The sequence below is a fragment of the Telopea speciosissima genome, chromosome 1 (genome assembly GCF_018873765.1).
Source record: "Telopea speciosissima isolate NSW1024214 ecotype Mountain lineage chromosome 1, Tspe_v1, whole genome shotgun sequence".
Taxonomy (NCBI): Eukaryota; Viridiplantae; Streptophyta; class Magnoliopsida; order Proteales; family Proteaceae; genus Telopea; species Telopea speciosissima.
The window spans coordinates 40980987-41002314 of record NC_057916.1 but is presented as its reverse complement, the minus strand read 5'-3'; the positions used below and the strand labels follow the sequence as shown (position 1 = coordinate 41002314).

The 21328-nt window shown below is 41.4% G+C and overlaps 1 protein-coding gene across 1 annotated transcript; it reads left to right on the top strand.

Moving 5' to 3' along the window:
* Positions 1 to 19973: 19973 nt before the first annotated feature.
* Positions 19974 to 20970, top strand: LOC122649585 (transcription factor MYB4-like). Its single transcript, XM_043842794.1, has 3 exons — positions 19974 to 20168; positions 20260 to 20389; positions 20490 to 20970. The coding sequence occupies exons 1-3, from the start codon at positions 20036 to 20038 to the stop codon at positions 20968 to 20970; spliced, it is 744 nt and encodes a 247-aa protein (XP_043698729.1). The 5' UTR covers positions 19974 to 20035.
* Positions 20971 to 21328: the final 358 nt, after the last annotated feature.

The following is a 21328-nucleotide window of genomic DNA, read 5'->3' as shown; positions in this document are numbered from 1 at the left end:
TTTGAATCCTTCGATAAGAACAGGAATAGACCATTCAGGAGTTTCAACCATTTCAATAACATATTCCCAATACATGATCCAAGCTAAACGGCATTGGACAAAAGAATCTGAGGAGGTCCGGTTGTTCGGGGATCTGTTCAGTATGCTGGCAAAATATGTGGTAGGCTTCAAAAATCGGATCTGGTAGGATGTCAAGAATTGGACCAAAAGCAGCCCACCATCTAGGGAACCAATGGGGAATTGGACTGGAGAACTTGTAGTCAAAGCAAAAGAAACAAGAGTGTTGGTTCTTACTATTTTGGTATAAAAATGCATGGTGTCAGGCATCCATATAGTCAAAATAGTGATATTCCTGGGGTTGATAATTTTGGAAAAATCTTTTTGTAGTGAGAGGGTGTGTACCCCAGTCTTTTGGGCTAAGAATTTGAAGGATAGTTATTGGAGTATGGGAGACTAGGTTGGGATCACTTTTATCAAAATTCTGTTTCAGTCTGATAGAGTTAGTGTCTACTAAGATGAATTCATAAAATTCTTGGGTTTTGGTGCTATTTGGTGAATAAAAATCCCAACCTTGGTAGAAGATTCTTTGGGCAATCTCTAGAGGGGATTTGCATCCTTTGGTGAATGGTTCATCAAGGGAAAAAAGATCTTGGTAAAAAGATTTTTGGACTAACACACGTCTTTTAAATCGGATAGTCAAGCCAACACTGGGCCCATACTAATACAGTGAAAACTCTAAGGCAAACCAATGAGGAAAATAGTGTTTTTTAACACGTGGAATGCCTCGGTGTGATTTTTGAAGAATTTCTCCAAGATCCACATCTCTAAAGATCACCGACCTAAAAGTCAAAAGATGAATAGTAAAAAAAAAGTCGAAATCACTGTAGCACTCCACTCCAAAATATCTTTCGGTGTCTTTTGAACTGAAAGACAGAAGTTAACAGGCGCATGTAGCACCTTTTTCGCATTTCAAGAAAGGAAATCATCAAGATTCCTCCGTTTATCACGCAGGATTTCACGAGAACTTTACCCATGACTCTGCAAGAAGCCACTGAAGGTTTTCCAAGTCTATAAAAGGCACCTTGGCAAGAAGATGAAGGGAGGCAATTTGAACGCTCTTAGCATTGGAATGTTTCATTGCCTAGCATCATTTCAAGTTTTCATTTTTCAAGTTTCTTTTGAATTTGTAAGTCGAAGTCTCGTTTGTAAGCAACAAGAACCAATTCTCAATCCTTTGTAGTACATTAATCATCCCATCCAAGTATCTCTCAAGCATCTGTAAGTTTTATCCAATTTCTCAGTTTGTTCAAGTCTGTCTGCTTTATCTTTGTATATACATGCATATACCCAAAGAGAAAAGGGTATTGTTCAAGATTGCATATCTTTGTATATACATGCATGATGATATGATTTGCTCACGAGCTCAGTGGGGCTCACACTCTGTTATACATTATTTTTCTTAGATGATTTTGCAGATCGATGCCACTGTGGAATGCAGGCTCATTACGAGGAGGAGAGCCTTGGTTGTTATGATGATCTCGGTGTGGACCCCGATAGAGGTTGTGCCGATGATGCGTGTATTCTCGGTGGTCATGGATGAAGACCATTGAAGGGTGCACTTGATGCTTTTTGTTTTGGGGACTCCTTTTTGTTTTGTCTAGGAGTTTATCCCCGTTCCCGGGTGGTTCAGTTGTAGTTTCTTTTCTTTCTTTTTGGGGTTGAGTTATCTCGCCCTGTATATATATGTATATGGTAGTTTTAGCTTTGTTTCTGTCAGCTTTGCTCTTAAGTTGTGGGTTGTGGGGAAATGTATCAGAACAAACTTATCTATGTATATATATCATTACCATTTCTCGTATTGCTATGCTTTCTATTTTGTTATTGGAATTGTAGTTTATCTACAGCACTCTGATCTTGCTTATGGTAAAGTGATGAATATGGTTTCGTGAATGTAAGCACTGCTTCTAGATCAGTGGGATTTGGCGGATTGCCATTACGCAATTCGGATCACCTACCTAATCCTCCTAGGGGGTGGTTTGGGGTGTGACAGAGCTTGGTATCAGAGCGTGAGGCTCTTCTTACATTCATGGAGTGCAGACTAGGACTAATAAGCTATAAATAATAAAGTATGTAATAAATAGAAGCTACAGGGAAGGTAGTTGCAATTAAATAAAAGATGCATAATTTCCATTAACTAAAAGATAATTGTGACCAAGCCACTGCATAAGTCTGATTGAAAGCATTACTTCAACAATTACATAAGTTGAAAAGAAACAAACGCTAAACTAGAAACATCCCAAACAAAAAAAAAAACATAAGCTGAATAAAAGAAAAATATGTCCGAATCACATAGCATGAGCATCTGAAGCTGATCAGGAGCTACTCAATTGGAGGCAAGTCGCTAGGTGGAGGCTATGTCGGGCAGGAGTCAACCCTGTAGAACCTGTCCCAGAAGTCCAGACGCTGCTCTACAGAATCCACTCTACTCTCCAATGAAGTAAACCCCCGATCCATCCTAGTCGCCATATCTGAAAGCTGGGTACCAAGACTCTGAAAATGTGTCATCATCTGTGTCCACTCTGATGGTCCTGGAACCTGAGAACTAGTGGCACCTGTCGCCTCATAGGCAGGTAAGTCGGTATACTGTGTGCCAAAGCCCTCGAAGTCGCCCTGACCCATGCCCTGCTCCTTTGCATGCATACCTTGGGTGCCTCCCTCAATGTCTCCCTGCTCCATCCTCTGCACCCCCTCATTGTGCACATCATCACCATGCTCCACTCCATGCTCCTCTCCCTGCTGCTCATCTCCAGGCATCACCAGCTCCTCACCTTCATCTTCAGAATGGAAATCTTATCAATAGGCCTGAATCTGTCCTTCTCAGCATACTCATCCTCCAAAGACTTTTCCTAGGTGATTGGGAGAGTTTAGAAGAAGTTAGAATGTAAATGGGCCCCTCTCAGACTCATATACTGCACCCTCGATTCTCTGGGCGATGGCACTGGGCGATGTGTCCAACGCCCAGAGGCATCGCCCAGTGAGGGTATCTTGCTGATTTTTGGGTTTTAACTTAGGGACACTTGGGGAATGCCTAAAGCAACCTTAGAAAACATAAAAATACAGATTTTTATTAATGTTTAAAAAAAAAAATATTTCTTTTGACCTAAGAGTTAAACAAACTTAACTTTCTTAAGATCAAAGGGGTGAAAATTTCTACATGTGGTTTGAATAAAACACCTAAGGACTTGGAAAATGTTGTGGATATAACCACAATGAGTATTTAATAAATATATAAATATAAATACACGTGTATACATATTTATAGGATATGGTGTGTATTACCTAATTTCTACATGCTTGAGTATTGAGATGTACGAACTGTGTGAAGTAATGCTTTGCAAAATAGAACTTAGTTACATAGGTATGATGTAATACGTGTTTACTAAGTATGGAGGGCATAGATCTTACCCTAATCAAGGTTTAGGACAGCCGAGAACAAGATCTGATAGGTTGTCTAGCCAATCGAAACATCTAGACGTTAAGGTAACTCGAGCCAACCCAAGATTAGTTTTATTGAATCTTAGTCATTTAAATTCCAAAAGAGATGTACTTAATTCTTTTAATTAAGTATGACCTAATGCTTAGAACCATTTTCTATGACAGGACCTATTACCTTGATCAAGGCTGGAGACCCCAGCATCATGATTTATATTAGACAGTTACGAGAGAGATTGAGACGGATACAACTAGTACTACCCCGAGCCGAGAACAAACTGGACTTTTATTTAGCCATTGCTATCATTAGTGGACCGGAAGAGCGAGACTATTTTATGACCTTAGCTGAAGAGGTAAGAGCGGACATAGAGTACCTACTTGCGATGGAGTTTGTGACAGGGAAGAGGTTGGAGATGCTTGCCTGTTACACCAGGTAAATAATTAAAAGTCTTTTATTTAAAAATTTGAAATCTCTTATATAGTGCCATGCATAGCATATAGATACATAAAATGCTTAAGAAAGAGAAACGAAATATAAAACCAAATAAAGCATCACACTACAAACCAAGACAACATATCTAATAATTCACCTTACTGGTGCGACTCATGAAACTCATTGGAATTGTGGACTAGATTTGTACCTGCTCTAGCTAGGAAATAACTGTTAATCCATACGGATGATATTGGAATATTGAACATGCTCCTCTTTTCAGAGAAGCCACAATGGTCAACACCAGGAGAAGTTCACTGGGTGGTCGTAAAGGAAAACAACCTCGAGTTGTACCGGAGGTTGAGCTGCCTAACGGGACTGAGGCTCAAAACTCTGAGGCACTAGCGGCTGCTCAAGCAACTACTACTGTACCTCAGCCAAATGTAGCAGCCGGTGACGTGACTGCATTCATGACCACCATGATGTGGGCCATGCAACAACAATAAGAATTGCTTGGACAGATGTCTACTCAATTTGCAACCATGATGCACGAACGCGTAGCACCACCACCACTACCCAATCGGCCTGTACTATTTCCCCTACCTATGCCTCAACATTTAGCGGAGAATTCTACTGCCAAGGTTATGGAAAGATTCAAGAAACTCCAACCGCCTGCATTTTCCAAAATAACTTCTGAAGCAATGTAGCAGGAACGGTGGATTAGTACACTAGAGAAGGCATTGGAGTGCACGGACGCACAAAAGTTGATATGTGCAGGTTATCAGTTACAGAATGAAGCCGAAGCCTGGTGGAAAGTTACTAAACCTAATCTGGAAGCTACTCATCCGAACCCCACATGGGAGCAATTTAAAGAAGTTTTCTTCAAGAACTACTTCCCAGAGAGTTTCAGGGATAGGAAAGAAGCTAAATTTATCGCACTGGTGCAAGGAACCAAGTCAGTGTTGGATTATCAACAACGATTTGAAGACCTGTTCCATTTTAGCCCAGAGCACCTGAAAGGGGAAGTTAGTAAGGCGAAGAAATTTGAGAAAGGACTTAAGACTGAGATCGGGTCAATGTTATCAATCATGGACATTAGGGATTATGCTCAGATGGTCGACAAGGCAAAAATCATGGAAGATAGGTTTAAAGAGAAAGAGAAAGAAAAAGCTGTGACGTCGTCCGTAGGCAAAAAGCCAAACAATTTCTACACCTATACCTGGCTAAATAAAGTTTACCGCGGAACCAACTCAAATTCTGTCTCGACTCTGTATCGTAGGCCGAACGTGGGTCAGAACCCTTTCCACCCCACATTCAATCGACTTGCTCAACCGACGACGAGTCAAGCGACAACAGCAGCTTCGCCAGCCCGACCAACAACAAGTCAAGTGAGCCAAGCCTCAACACCTGCTGTTCCACCCTTTAAGTGTTACCAGTGCAACAAGGAAGGGCATATGGCCAGAGATTGTAGAACGTGTGGGTATAGCAACAACTCACTGAATCAGCCCTATGCTAGGTCTTTCCAGCCACAGACAATCGAACACGAGGAAAGGTGTTTGCGATGACGAATGAAGAAGTTGAGGTGAACCACGATGTATTAACAGGTAAGTTTGCTGAACCCTACTAACTTATAGGGACTAATTGGCTTACTACATGTAACCTAAATTACCTACAAACCCTAGGTACCCTGAATGTCTCAACCATACCCACGCGAGTATTATTCGACTCAGGCGCGACCCACTCTTTCATCTCCTTGACCTTTGTAAGTAAGATGAAAGATCAACCGAGAGACATCGGGCATGACCTAGTAGTCAGCACGCCGACAGGAAGTGTCGTGAGCTTGAAGAAGGTCTACGACCCTTATCAGATTGAAATTTATGGGAAGAAACTAATCGCACAATTGATAAAGATGGATATAAAGGATTTTGATGTAATACTAGGCATGGACTGGTTATCTGCCTATGGTACAAACGTCTTGTGTGCGAAAAAGAAGATAATGTTTAAGTTGGCGGATGGTTCAATCTTAACATATCAAAGTGAACCAAGGAAGAAATCCAGGAAAATAACCTTATCGGCTATCCAGGCGCACAAGTTGCTTGACGATGGATGTCAAGGCTTTTTGGCCACGGTGTTAAACATGGAGGCGAAGATAAAACCCTTGGAGGAACTAGAAGTCGTCAGAGAATTTCTTGATGTCTTTCCAGAAGATCTAATGCAGCTATCGCCTGACCGCGATATAGAGTTCACGATTGATCTAATTCCTGGTGCAGCACCGGTATCCAAGGCACCATATCGGATGGCGCCAATCGAACTAAAAGAGTTGCAGGTTCAACTTCAAGACTTGTTGAAGAAGGGATTTATATGACCCAGTGTATCACCCTGGGGAGCACCCGTGCTATTTGTTAAGAAGGATGGTGGTATGCGGCTGTGTATCGACTACCGCGAGTTGAATAAGCTGACTATCAAGAATCGATATCCGTTGCCGCGTATGGATGACCTATTCGATCAGCTACAAGGAGCAAGAGTTTTCTCCAAGATTGATCTTAGGTCAGGATACCATCAACTGAAGATCAAGAGTGGCAACATTCACAAAACGGCGTTCCAAACTCGATACGGACATTACAAATTTTTGGTTTTGTCGTTCGGATTAACCAACGCCCCGATAGCTTTTATGGACATGATGAACAGAGTATTTCATGACGTGTTAGATAAGTTCATCATCGTGTTTACTGATGACATCCTGGTGTATTCCAAGAATGGAGAAGAACATGCTCGATACCTCACCTTCGTGTTGCAGCGACTGCGAGAGCATCAACTTTTCGCCAAGTTCAATAAATGTGAATTCTGGCTTCACCAAATTTGATTCCTGGGACACATCATCATTGAGGACGGCATTAAAGTAGACCCAAGCAAGGTGAAAGCAGTTCTTAAATGGGAAACTCTGAAGATTGCCACTGAGATTCGAAGTTTCTTAGGTTTAACCGGATATTATCGACGATTTATTGAAAACTTCTCATGGATTTCGCACCTATGACAAAACTCACAAAGAAGGGAGCCAAATTTGAATGGAATGAAGCATGTGAGAAAAGTTTTCAGGAATTGAAGAACCAATTGGTAACAACTCCAGTTCTAACCATTCTGGATGGCACCGGAGGAATGGTGGTATACACCGACGCATCCAGAATAGGATTAGGTGGTGTCCTGATGCAAAGAGGTAAGGTAGTCGCCTATGCCTCCAGACAATTAAAAGAGCATGAGAAGACCTACCCCACTCACGACTTAGAATTGGCAGTGGTAGTTTTTACGTTAAAAATATGGCGGCATTACCTATATGGTGTGAAGAGTGAAATTTTCAGCGATCATAAAAGCCTGAAGTATTTCTTCACCTAAAAGGAGCTGAACATGAGACAGAGGCGATGGTTGGAATTGGTGAAAGACTACGATTGTGAAATCCAGTACCACCTTGGTAAGGCCAACGTTGTTGCGGATGCATTAAGCAGAAAATCTCAGACTGCATCCCTCGCTTCCTTAATTGTAAGCGAGCCATTGGTAGAAGAAGCTCAGAAATTTGATCTGGAACTCATGATCGAAGGAACGGCTATGGAATTAGCAGGTATGGACCTGCAGCCGTTGATACAAGAAGAAGTAATTGCAAAGCAACCATTAGATCTTAAGCTGGCCAAGATAATTTGGGAAGTACAACAAGGTGTCCATAAGGACCCAGACTTTTCTTTGGCCTAAGATGGTGCACTGAAGTTTCGAGACAGATTGTGTGTGCCGGATGATTTTGATGTCCAAGATCGAATCCTTAAAGAGGCGCACAACTCACCCTATACAATCCACCCCGAAAGTACACAGATGTACAAGGATTTGAAGAAGTATTACTGGTGGATTGGAATGAAGCAAACCATAGCAATATACGTGTCCAAGTGCCTCACCTGTCAACAGATAAAAGCAGAGAGACACCGATCGTATGGTTTGTTGCAGCCACTTCCCATACCTGAATGGAAGTGGGAAAGGATAACTATGGACTTCGTGATAAATCTGCCCAACACCAGGAGGGGCATGAATGCGATTTGGGTGATTGTAGATGGACTAACGAAGGTGACACACTTCATACTGATCAAGATAAGTTACCCAATGGAGAAGCTTGCCCAGATAAACATTGAAAACATAGTCCACTTACACGGCATGCCTGTCAGTATTATGTCTGACAGAGATCCTCAATTCACCCCAAGATTTTGGAGGAGTCTACAAAAGGCATTGGAATCTCAACTAAATCTTAGCATGGCTTTCCATCCACAGACGGACGGACAGTCAGAAAGAACCATCCAGACACTAGAAGATATGCTTTGAGCTTGTATTTTGGAAATGAATGATAGTTGGGATGCTCACATTCCTCTGGTGAAATTTGCATACAATAATAGCTATCACTCCACCATTGGCATTGCACCATTTGAAGCTCTATATGGACGAAAATGTCAAACTCCGTTATATTGGGATGAAATCGGTGAACGAAAATATCTTGGACCTGAGATGATACAAGCGACCTACGATAAGGTTGATGTTATAAGAGAGAAGATAAAAGCAGCCCAGTCAAGACAGAAAAGTTACGTAGATAATTGAAGGAAGGATATTGAATTTGAAATCGGAGAAAAAGTATTCCTTCGGGTGTCTCCAACTAAAGGATTGCTACGTTTTAACAAGAAAGGCAAGTTGAGCCCAAGATTCATTGGTCCTTATGAAATACTCAATAAGGTGGGACCCGTAGCATACCGACTGGCACTACCTCCATATTTGGCAGGCGTCCACGATGTTTTTCATGTGTCGATGCTGAGGAAGTATATTAACAACCCGACACATGTACTATCAACTGAACCTGAACAGTTGGATGTGGATATGACCTACGAACAGCAACCCATAGAGATATTGGATAGAAAGGAGCATAACCTCCGTAACCGCACCATTGCTTTTGTGAAAGTTCGATGGGGAAACAATTCCGTGGAAGAAGCTTCATGGGAACGTGAAGAAGAAATGAAAGAGAAGTATCCTAAACTCTTCGAATTGCAAGGTAAGCAAATTTCGAGGATGAAATTTTTGTAAGGTGGGGAGAAATGTCAAACTCTGCTCCTGACTGGCTGGAATTTCAATTTGAAGGACAGAAACCCCTGACCAGGCAACCAGGAACACGATGGAGTATCACTCCAGTGACTTGGATTAATGAGGAAACCTTGTGCATGTCACCCTACATACCTGTCAGAAGGTGGATAGCAGACCCCTGCAGTTGCACAGCTCATAACATGATGTACGGCTTGGACCCCAGGTAATCTCTCTCCTCCCCATAACTATGGGACCCACCTCTGGAAATGTGTGTAAGAACCTCTATTTGGCATGTGGGGATAATGCCCTGACCAAGGGTTAAACCCCTGTGCAAGCCCCACTGAATTTCAGCTTGTTGGAATTCTTTGGACGATGGCACTGGGCGATGCAGACAAGGCCCAGTGACATCGCCCAGTGAGTGAAACAACATATTTTAATGGTTTTTAATTATGGGGACCACCCAACATGGACATGGGCACCCTCCATAGATAGAGGGGAGTCTGAGGGACCACCTCATACCCTTAGTTCACTATGGACCCCACCAGTGTGCCCAGAATCACTCTGAATCAGTTTAAAAACTGATTTTCAAAAGAGGCCTTCACAGCCAAACAAGCCTCAGTAAGGGCCGGGCCTATAAATAGGAAGGCTTTGGGCTCATTTAGAGCCCTTAGCACTGTTGGAACCGTGAGGAGAGAAAGCAGAGAAAGAAGAGAGAAAGAAGAAGAGGAAGAGGAAGGAAGAAAGGAAGAAGGAAGGGAGAGCGGCTCTCAGCCCCAAGGCCCGGATTTTCGTGCCTCCTCTGCACTGTTCAGGTATGAATACATATATGGATACCTGCTGCTTCCATGCTATCTCTGTGGTTGATGTGTTTCTGCTCCTTGGGCAGCCCTGAACAGCTAGGGTTTGCCCTGGACATCTCCAAATCTGCCCTGCAAGCCTTAAGCATGGAAGATCTAAGATTTTTATTTAATTTTATAATTCTGATTTGCTGTTCTTGAGAGCCGAATCTGGCTGTGCATGGCTGCACAGCCCAAATTCACTTCTGGCTGATAGTTTAGAACCCTGGATGTAAACCATGGCTACACAGACCTAACCCTAGATGATTTCAGCCATGGAACATTAAATTACATCTGATTCCAGCCCTGCATGTGGCTGAAATCGAATTCCAAGCTTGAAGAAAACCTTGTGACACTATTCCCTGGGTTGTCTGGGCAGCCTCTGGCAGCCAAATGGTGGGTCTAATGGAGGATCCATTTGGATCAAGAGGTAGACCATCCCAGGGGCTATCAGACCCCCTAACATGCAGAGGGATCAGATTTGAGCATAGCCTAAAAAGCCCAACCTTGGGAACTCAGCCCAATGTCGATTTGAGGGCACTGGGCGATGCACCCAACGCTCTGAGCCATCGCCCAGTGAAGTTTTTTTGCAGAAATGCTGATCTGGCTTTGGGGACCTCACCCATTGGCCATGTGACACTGTGGGAAGGTGGGAAATGACATAAATGCCCTTCCTCCCCACATCTGTCCTTATGTGGTTATAGCTTGGGAACCCAAGTGGGCCCCGCAGGTGAAGGAAACCCTACTGTGCTTGGTCCTACAGCACAGACAAGCTGTGGATAGCACTGTGAACCTAATATGACCTATGGTCAGGTACAGTCACTGTTAATGACCATTTTACCCTTATGCCACCGACACTGGATGATGCACCGGGACATGAGCCTAAGGCCCAGTGATTCCAAGTGAGAACCAACTGAACACCGGGTCAACCCAGTGAGCTTAGGTTAACTCTAGGACTACCAGAGACAACTTGGGAACCTAACATGACAACTTCTGATTTATATCTAGGAATTGATCTCGCGCTCGAGGACAACAACCAGACTGCTGTTGGAACTGAGTTTGCAATCAAGTTTCTAGAACCAAACTCAGGTGAGTGAATAATATTATCATATGTGCATGTATAATTATGATGCTATGCCGGCTATTAAGAATTGTAAATACAAATGTTGTGTTATTTACTTCTATTTCAAATTACTCAAATCACTGCATAATGATTGTCTGTTGATCAACACTATGAATTTCTTATTTGATGATTGTTTGTTAGATTAGATGCCGTAGTTGGCTTGGAAATGAGGCCTGTGGTAGCCCGTAGAATGGGATGCGATTGACACTACCCGACTCTTACGATGCCATATAGACATGGGGCTAGAGATTCATCACCCGTGCTATGCACCCTTGCCAACAGGGGTTTAGTGTTGGATGCCTGTGAGGGTGACCATATGTATATGTGAAAAGAGAAAAGAAATGAAAAGAACACCGGAATGGTGAATGTGGGATTCTCCTAGCACAAACCTGACTTAGTTGTATTGTTAGGTGGCTAATAAATAATTTGGACTTGCATATCATGTAGGATCATGTGGATTGTAGTTGCATGTGCATGCATGATGATATGATTTGCTCACAAGCTCAGTGGGGCTCACACTCTGTTATACATTGTTTTTCTTAGATGATTTTGCAGATCGATGCCGCTGTGGAATGGAGGCTCATTACGAGGAGGAGAGCCTTGGTTGTTATGATGATCTTGGTGTGGACCCCGACGAAGGTTGTGCCGATGATGCGTGTATTCTCGGTGGTCATGGATGAAGACCATTGAAGGGTGCACTTGATGCTTTTTGTTTTGGAGACTCCTTTTTGTTTTGTCTAGGAGTTTACCCCGTTCCTGTTGTGGTTCAGTTGTAGTTTCTTTTCTTTCTTTTTGGGGCTGAGTTATCTCGCCTTGTATATATATGTATATAGTAGTTTTAGCTTTGTTTTTGTCAGCTTTGCTCTTAAGTTGTGGGTTGTGGGGAAATGTATCAGAACAAACTTATCTATGTATATATATCATCACCATTTCCCGTATTGCTACGCTTTCTATTTTGTTATTGGAATTGTAGTTTATCTGCAGCACTTTAATCTTACTTATGGTAAAGTGATGAATGTGGTTTCGTGAATGTAAGCACTGGTTCTAGATTTGTGGGATTTGGCGGATTGCCGTTACACAATTCGGGTCACCTACCTAGTCCTCCCAGGGGGTGGTTTGGGGTGTGACACCTTGGGTCGAAGTCTCCACTGTATTCTCATTTTCCTGCTCCGCAATCGGTACTGGAGTTCCTTCAGGGCTTACTAGTCCACATTCAACAAGCAGATTCCTCCCTGGTTCTTGGGTATTCAACACAGCCTTCCCCTTCTCTATGGTTATCATGTGTTCGGTCCCAGCAATAGGCATGTGATTGGTCTCCCCACTCTTTTCACATGTGATCATAGGCACCGCAACGGTGTTCTCCGCTATGCCACGTGCACCCTTCCTACAGTGTTCACTTACGTGCCCTAGTTTGGAGCACCCCATGCAGTAAACAGGTTTCCTCTCATACACCACACACTGGAAAAACCCTGGGTCCCCACATCCAAACCAAATACAATCTGGGTGCTTGGCTCTGAGATCCAATTCGATACATACCCTTGCCACTGAGGTTCTGGTGCAACCCAACGTCGATACATCGCTGGGCTGGTGCTCTTGAACTTGGTACTTGCAACCTCTCCTCTTGAAAAGATGTTGAGACCAAAGGATATATATATATATATATATTGATATAGGGATAAAGTTCTCTGCACAGGGGGCACAGGGTACGACCAGACACATGGGGGTACAAAATGACCATCCCATCCCGCCCCTATCCCCCCATGTGTTTGGGCGTAGCCTGCGCCTAGATGCACTTCTGGATAGAGAATGTGTGCCCATATATATATATATATATATATATATATATATATATATATATATGTGTGTGTTCTTCCTTGATATGAACAATTTCTCATTATTCAATCCTGTGGGAACATGTGGAAAGAAGGAATCAAGAAAGGAATGATAAATAGAAGAAAGGGGCAAAAGATCTACTATAGCGAAGATTAGGTGAGCTCGAGAGTAGGGAGTTAAGATCTAAGAAGGGGCATTCTTGAAAATGTACTGTGAGAACTGGAATGAGGGAGAAGGCTATAAATAGGAGGAAAGGAGATGGTGAAAGGGACCAGAATGAAAAATTCTCTCGTTCCTCTAAAGTATTCAGATCTGATTTCCATCTCCCTCTCACTCACACACCTCCATGAATGTCTGGATCTCATTTCTCTTTACTAATCTTTGTGTATTCCAATTCTGATTCGAATAAATTGAGTCGATCGAGATCTCCGGATCCTCGATCCATTAATTGAAGTGTTGACAAAGGATTCCTGCAATTTACTTTGCACAATATTTTTGGCGCCGTCTGTGGGAAGAGAAGTTCAATCTACGAAGATCCACAATGACAAATACTCGAAATCAATCAAAGGTTGCAAAGGTAACCAATGCAGCTATCACAACAGCGATCACACTAGATCTGCCGATCGAGAGAGTTCGTGAGGAATGAGAGGATGATGTAATCTCGGAGGAGAACAACTCGGAGGAAGGAAACTCACAGAGAAGGACAACCAGAGATCCACCACATTATGTTACGGTGGAATAGTTCGAGGCGATGCAAGTAAGATGGAAAAATTAGATGGAAGAAATGATGAATTTACAGCGCACAATCTTACAAGGAATCCCTCAGAAGATCTCTCAATCGGAGCAGGAACGAGAATGGATTGCATCTCCAGAACACAGCGAGAATCACAGCAATGCAAATTATGTACGTGAAAAAGCAAAAGACATACGGGAAGATAAAAAGAAATTTGGATCACAGATGACGAAGGGAGAGCAGGCTCTGAATGAAAGGGTAATGGAACTGCAGGAACAAATGCAAGAACTTTTGAAGAAAGGTTCTAGATCGGGTCAGGAAATACAGTTCATGACAGATCTGGCCTTTGTAGATGAGATCCGATTGGATCGATTACCAAAAGGTTTCAAAATGCCTCCAATAGAGCAGTATGATGGGAAGGCAGATCCAGAAGATCACCTGGAAACTTTTAAATCTCTGATGTACTTGCAAGGAGCCTCTAACTCAATCATGTGTAGAGCATATCCATCAACATTGAAAGGATTAGCGAGGTAATGGTTCTCGCACCTTAAGCCATGATCCCTTTCTAATTTTGTAGATCTGGGAAGAGCTTTCTTGACCAACTTTATGAGCAGCAAGATCCATAAAAAGACTGTGGCGAACCTGTTGGTGATCAGACAACAAACTAAAGAGTCAATCAGGGAATTCCTCACCAGATTCAACAAGGAGGCTTTGGAAGTGCGAGATCTGGATCCAATGGTGAAGTTCCAAGCTCTCAATAGTGGAATCAGAGATAGGAAGCTGAAAGAATCTCTGATCATGGAAGAACCGGTAGACATGTGTGATTTCTATTCACGTTGTGAGAAACACATTAACTTGGCGGAGGTTCTCGCCGCAGAGTAAGAAAGAAAGTCAAGAAATGAGAGGAAAGGTCAAGAAAGGAAAGAACAACCAGTTAGCAGAAACAAATTAAAGGAGAACAGGGAGCAGAGAGAGCTGAAGAGGAAAAGAGATGATTGAGCTTGGGTTCCGAGGAGCAATGTGAAACCAGAGCTAACGTACACACCGCTCACGCAGAAGCCAGCATACATATTGAATGAATTCAAAGATCGGTTGACCTTGCGTTGGCCGACTAAGATGGTGAAGCCTGCTAGCGAACGCAATAAAAACAAGTATTGCAGGTTTCATTAAGACCATGGGCACGATATTGAAGAGTGTACACAGTTGAAAGATGAGATAGAAGCTTTGATCCATAGAGGTCGATTGAACAAATTTGTGAAGAGAGAAGGAGGGAGCAACAAGCAGGAGAGCCGAGAACAAAAGGTGGAAGGCAAAGGAAGATTGTCTATCCGAGGAGAAGAGAGTCCGCGCATCCAAACATGACATTTAGAGAATCAGCCTCTTAGGGAGATCACGATAATCTTTGGAGGCCCCGGCTTGGGAGGAGAATCCTCAAATTCAAGGAAAAATCATGCACAGATTGTATGTTTGACAGAAGCAACGAGCAAGAAAAGAAAGGCCGAGCATCAGATAACTTTTTCAGATGAGGATCTAGCGAACATCCAATCGCCGCATGATGATGCGCTGGTGGTAAAGATGATCATCACTAATCGCTCGGTGGCACGCATCTTAGTCTATAACGGGAGTTCAGTAAACATCCTACACTTTGATGCATTCCTGAAGATGCAACTAACTCCGGAGATGCTGAAAAGGATAGATTCACCCCTATATGGGTTCAATGGAGCTCCTGTGCAGGTAGAAGGGGCCATTGAACTTCTAGTCACAGTGGGAACGGAGCCCCAAATATCCACAGTCATGATAAGTTTTCTGGTGGTAAAGGTTAACTCTATGTATAATGGAATCCTCGGCAGACCAGGTTTGAATGCCTTGTAGGCCATAGTCTCCACCCCACACCTCGTAATGAAATTTCCAACGGAGAATGGTGTAGGAGAATGTAGAGGAAGTCAGAAGGCGTCGTCACATAAATGCTACGAAACATACCTGAGAGTTAAGGGGAAAGAGCCACAGATGTTCAATGTTTCATTGGAAGATGCTAGGGAAAGTACCGATCAAGAAAGGTTGAAGCCTGCAGAGGAATTGGTGTCGATCGAGATTCATGAAGGCGATCCGAGTAAGATCGTGTAAATAGGAGCGGGATTATCTGGCGAGCCAAGGGAGAGAATGGTGAACTTCTTGAGGGCGAATGCAGATGTGTTTGCATGGTCGGCCACGAATATTCCTGGGATAGACAGGGACCTAGCAGAGCATAAACTGAACATCTACCCTAATACCAAGCCGGTATTTCAGAAGAGGAGGACTTTCACTCCAAAATGACAAATGAAGATGGTAGAAGAGGCAGACAAATTACTGGAGGCAGGATTCATTGAGGAAGCAATGTACCCAGAATGGCTTTCCAACATTGTAATGATGCCCAAGCCTAACGGTAAGTGGTGCATGTGTATCGATTTTACGGATTTGAATAAAGCATGCCCCAAAGACTATTATCCTTTGCCTCACATCGGTCTGTTGATAGATGCCACGGCAGGTCATGAAATGTTAAGTTTCATGGATGCCTATTCAGGATATAATTAGATTAAAATGCATAAGTCAGATATCTTGAAAACATCCTTTACGATTGGAAGAGATAACTACTGTTATAAGAGAATGCCGTTTGGATTGAAAAATGCTGGAGCCACGTATCAGCGTCTCGTGAACCATATCTTTCAAGGACAAATTGGTCGTAACATGGAAGTTTATGTGGATAATATGCTGGTAAAGAGCATCAAGGCATCCGATCATGTTTTGGATCTCCGAGAAGTCTTTTACGTTTTGAGAAAAACTAAAATGATGCTCAATCCTTCGAAATGTGCTTTTGGGCTGAAAGCTGGAAAATTCTTAGGTTTTATGGTCTCAATGAGGGGCATAGAGGTAAATCCAACCAAGATAAAAGCCATCCTGGATATGCTGTTGCCAGAAAGAATAAAAGAGGTACAGGAGTTAACAGGAAGAGTGGCAGCCTTGGGAAGGTTCATTTCAACGTCCGGTGATCGTTGCTTACAATTTTTCAAAACCCTCAAGAACCGATCAAAGGAAAGGCAGATCAAAGGGGCCAAATTGTCTTTTGAGCGGACAGAAGAGTGCCAAAAGGCATTTACTGATCTGAAAAGGTATCTGAAAAACCCACCCTTGCTAACAAAGCCAGAACTGAGAGATGTACTTCAACTTTATTTGGCAATTACCACGTTTTGAGGTTTGAACCACAAGTTGTTGGTGATAGTTCTAAATTGATTGTTTGCTTGATTTGAAGATTCAAAAGTTGTTCTTCTTCAAATCCCTTCGTTGCTCAAGTGTGAAAGAACTATTATCTGGAGGAGGAACTATTCTTGTGGTTCTAAAGTAACCTATGTTTCCCGTATTAATTTTTGTTATGGAAAAAGATCTTAAACTTGAATGCAAAGGTAAAGTACCCATTCCAAATTCCGTTGCGCATTCAGGTAGTTAGGTTGATGGTTAAATTCCAACAATATCAACTTTTCTCCGAATCTCTATCTACAAAATCATCCATTATCCGCAATTGAACAAAGATCTAAATAACAAATGGTTTCTATTCTAAAACATCTGAAAAAGTGGAAATTGAGAAGCATAAATGGAAGAAAACCTTCAATCATCGATGATGGAAACATAACTGAGAAGAGGAGTAGTAGAATTTGATATGTGATTTGTAGTTGGACAGAAAGGGAAAAATTTTACCAAAAAAAAAAGACGGAAGGGAAAGATTCTTCCAAATGATCAAGAAACACTAAAACAGGATCCAAAATTACATTATTAAAAGAATAGTTTTTTTTCTCTCCCTCTCACATTAAAGACCTCCCCATCTCCACTAACTACCATTCCCTTGACACAATTCAGATTCTCTATGGTGCGCTGCTTGTAGCGGCCTATGTGGCCCAAACAGAGCATCACGCACAATGTCCGCCTTACTCTTGCTCAAGCACTCCCCGTTGACATCATCATCATCTCTCAAATCCCAATCCTAAAAGTCCCACCACTACCAGGGCCAACTCCATCGCGCCGCCACCGTTGTCACCACTGCCACTAGGTTCACTACAATCATCACCACCACCACAGCCCCAATGATGAACCCGGTAAAGGTGCTAATGTCCTTGTAGAAGCCCTCGAAGGTGAAGGCATTGACACAGTCTTCAGCATGGTTTGACAATTGGGAGAAGAAGTTGCAGTAGAATCGGCCGGAGATCGACCAGAATAGCTTGGAACCGGGATTGAGTGACCCAGATTCCAATTCAATCGCATCGATTCACCCGATCCAATTCCATGTCCTAAAACAGCTATGCCACCACATTTAGGCATATCACGCTGGACATAAAAGTAAGACCACTAATAGATGTGTCTAAAATCTTAATTGATCCTTCCAGATTCCAGATGATAGGTCGAGAATTATTCAAATTTCGCCTTATGGGTCCAGCCAGCCTTGCATTATTTTTTCCTGATTGGTTCAAATTATACCAATCAGGGTTAATAAATTTTCTCCCCTCTGCCGATGGTTCTAGGAATCTTCCCTTTGTTATCATCTTCACACGTGATTTGATTTTATAACTCTCCATAACTAACAAAGTAAGTTCAAACCAAATGGTCTTTGGATAAATTGAAACCCTTTACTACGTACTACGCGTCTGCGCGTATTTATTATGGCGTATATATATATGCGCTTTAATTACAATTTGTTTCTGTTTTTTTTTTTTTTTTTTATTGGTAAAGAACTTGTTTTGTTCGTTATAATAAATTCTAATACGGACAAATTAAGTTCAAATGGTTTGGCCATGAACATTATTTGCCATTGTACCAGACAAAAAACAAAAACGTTATGTGCCATCATTTCTCTGTTTCCTGCGTCCTTTCCTAGTATCATTCGTGAACATGGTTCTAAGTATGGGTATTGTATAGGACGATTCGTATCGATTTTACTAGTCAGGATATCGATATTGTGCCGATATCTTATCAATAGCATGGTATGGACAAGAGGTAAAGTGGTTAGAAAATTCATTTTTTAAGAAGATTCAGAGGTAATTTTGTTTGATACAGTCGATCCAAATCGATACCGTATCGATATCATATCGATTTTATAAATTAATGATGCCCGTTCCGATACCGTGCACTAAAATCATGTCCGTGAAACATGTAAGAAAACAAGGGAACCCCAATCAAAATTCTAGAATGGTATGTAGTAAGTTTGCAGTAAAACTTAAGGATGATGATTATTTAATTCCATTGAATTTGGATCATTGTGGCAATGTCATGTGTTGTTGATGAGTCTGCATTTATTTGGACTAAGACCTCTCTCTATGAGTAAACCATAAAAGTTTTTTATGATTGTCGTTTACTTTCAGACCTGATCGTGACATTCAACTTGAAAATGGTTTTTTTTTTTTTTTATGGTCTGGGAGTAAAATAATTGGTAAATTCTGTCATTAAAAATAAAAAGTCCAAGTTATCTCATACCTATAGTCAAAGAAGAATTTCTTATAATGACCAACAGTATTAGAGTATTTTCAAATTCGTCAAGAGTATCTTTGAATTCGTCAAGAGAGAGTAGAAGAAAGAAAAATTTTACTAAAAAACAATTAAATTTCTTATAGTTTATTTTATATATTTTAAAATTTTCATAATGTAATGAAAATTTTATAATAGGACAGTGTTATTTTGTTGGTAATTTTTAGACACAATTTCACTGTAAATTCTTTCCTTATAAAATTTTCAATATCTTGAGACAACATTTGTAATCTTGGATGGATCATATATGATCTATTTACATGTGAGACTCATTTATGAATGGTTCTTACAATCATGAGAGGGGATGCATAATTAAAATTTAATTATAATAATATTCTATCTATTTACAGAGAGGGTCCAAATGATTGTCGCATCCCCATGAAAGGTGAAAATCCCACCTCCCATGATGCCAATGCACATGCTATCATTGGACCCCACATACGTGCAAGGGCCACACTTCCCTATACAGAGAACTCTGATCCATTTATTTTATATTAGTTTTTTACCTTTACCAACAAACATTAAAATTTTTAATATAAATTTTCGGACTGAAAGTTCTACATATAATATTGAAAAAAATAATATTTCTTCAACACGTGCAACCTACGCCTAGATACAGTCCCGTTGAAATGACTACTCTTATCCTTGCAAAATAAAAAAATTCCCCTTAATCGATGTACCTGCGCGTTTCATTATTGACCCGGCACTGGAGCACGGGCCATGTGACCGGTCACCATATATTTTTGGAGGAAACAAACCGAGAAGCTTCCAAGTCAAATACGTACAGTTTGGATTTTTATTGTGATCCTAGTATAAATATATATGAGTAGCTTACCGAGAGCTGTGAAGTGATTGAGCTGAAGAAGAACTTGGGTACCAGTAACAGTACTCCACTACTGCCTACTGCTTCCAGTGTGCAAGTGTTACCACTTCCCAGAGATATGGCGAGGACTCCCTGCTGTGAGAAATCTGGATTAAAGAAGGGGGCATGGACTCCAGAAGAAGATAAGAAGTTGGTCTCTTACATTAAGAGATATGGCCATTGGAACTGGCGTGAGCTTCCGAAATTCGCAGGTTGGTTATCATTTGCAGAAAGTTTCTTAAGATCTTCATATTAGCCCAGATGATTATGTTATCAAATATTTCTTTGGTTATATTTCTGCAGGTCTATCAAGGTGTGGAAAGAGTTGCAGACTCCGATGGATGAATTACCTGAGACCGAATATCAAAAGAGGAAATTACAGTAGAGAAGAAGAGGAAATCATCATCAACATGCATCGAGCTCTAGGGAATAAGTACGAATTAATCATGATTTTCTTCTTCCTAGTGAATCCAGTTCTTAATTTTAAGCTGATAAAGAAATAGAACTCTAATTAGTTCTTTCTTTATTTGCAGATGGGCCACAATTGCAGCAAAATTACCAGAAAGGACAGACAATGAAATCAAGAATCATTGGCACACCAGTCTTAAAAAACGTTCGAAACAAATTCTGATGGAATCAGAATCAAAACCTCAAACATCCGAAAGCAGCAAACAAGAATCATCAGAGCCCAGTAACTTGCTCCCTAATACTCTTCCATCAATATTCCAAACTTTGGAAGAAGACTCACCTTTGTCTCCAGTTCCATCTTTGAGTGATTTTTCTTTTTCAAGCACTGATGAATATAGTACTGTTTTATCAGACAAAGTTGCAGAATCCAGTGGAGATTTCTGGACAGAATCATATGTGGAAGCAAATTCTTACATCCAAGAGAGCTTTCCAGAGACCTGGGCTTACCCGGAAATACTGTTCCCTCTTTCTCCCTTCTCTCTTGAAGAGTCCTTCTGTACATACAGATCCTATGAAGAAGACAATTTCATGGAATGGTTCAATTAATAAACTATTCTAGACATTCATATAGTTGTCTTCTGTCTCTTACTGGAATATGGAAGTCATGCAGCATATATACATGCCAAGTATAGAGTAGTATGAACTCTTCAAGAAACCCTAGTAGGACATTGTAATAGGTGTTTTGGCAGGAGTGATTTTGTTTGGATCCAAGGAAAATTGAGCTTGTTTTATGGGTCATTGTAAAGATTATCAATATATGAGCCAAGAAGTGAGAATTATCTTCTAAGCAAATTTTGACTGTTTTTGGATCCAAGAAATTCAGTTTGTTTTGTGGTATTGTAAAGATTATCAACAAATGAGTCAAGAAGTGAGAATTATCGTCTAAGCAAATTCTCTCTGTTTT

Coding starts and splice junctions, on each gene's coding strand:
- LOC122649585 (XM_043842794.1), top strand. CDS start 20,036: ATGGCGAGGACTCCCTGCTGTGAGAAATCTGGATTAAAGAAGGGGGCA. Junction 20,169..20,259: donor TGAGCTTCCGAAATTCGCAG/GTTGGTTATCAT, acceptor ATATTTCTGCAG/GTCTATCAAGGTGTGGAAAG. Junction 20,390..20,489: donor CATCGAGCTCTAGGGAATAA/GTACGAATTAAT, acceptor CTTTATTTGCAG/ATGGGCCACAATTGCAGCAA.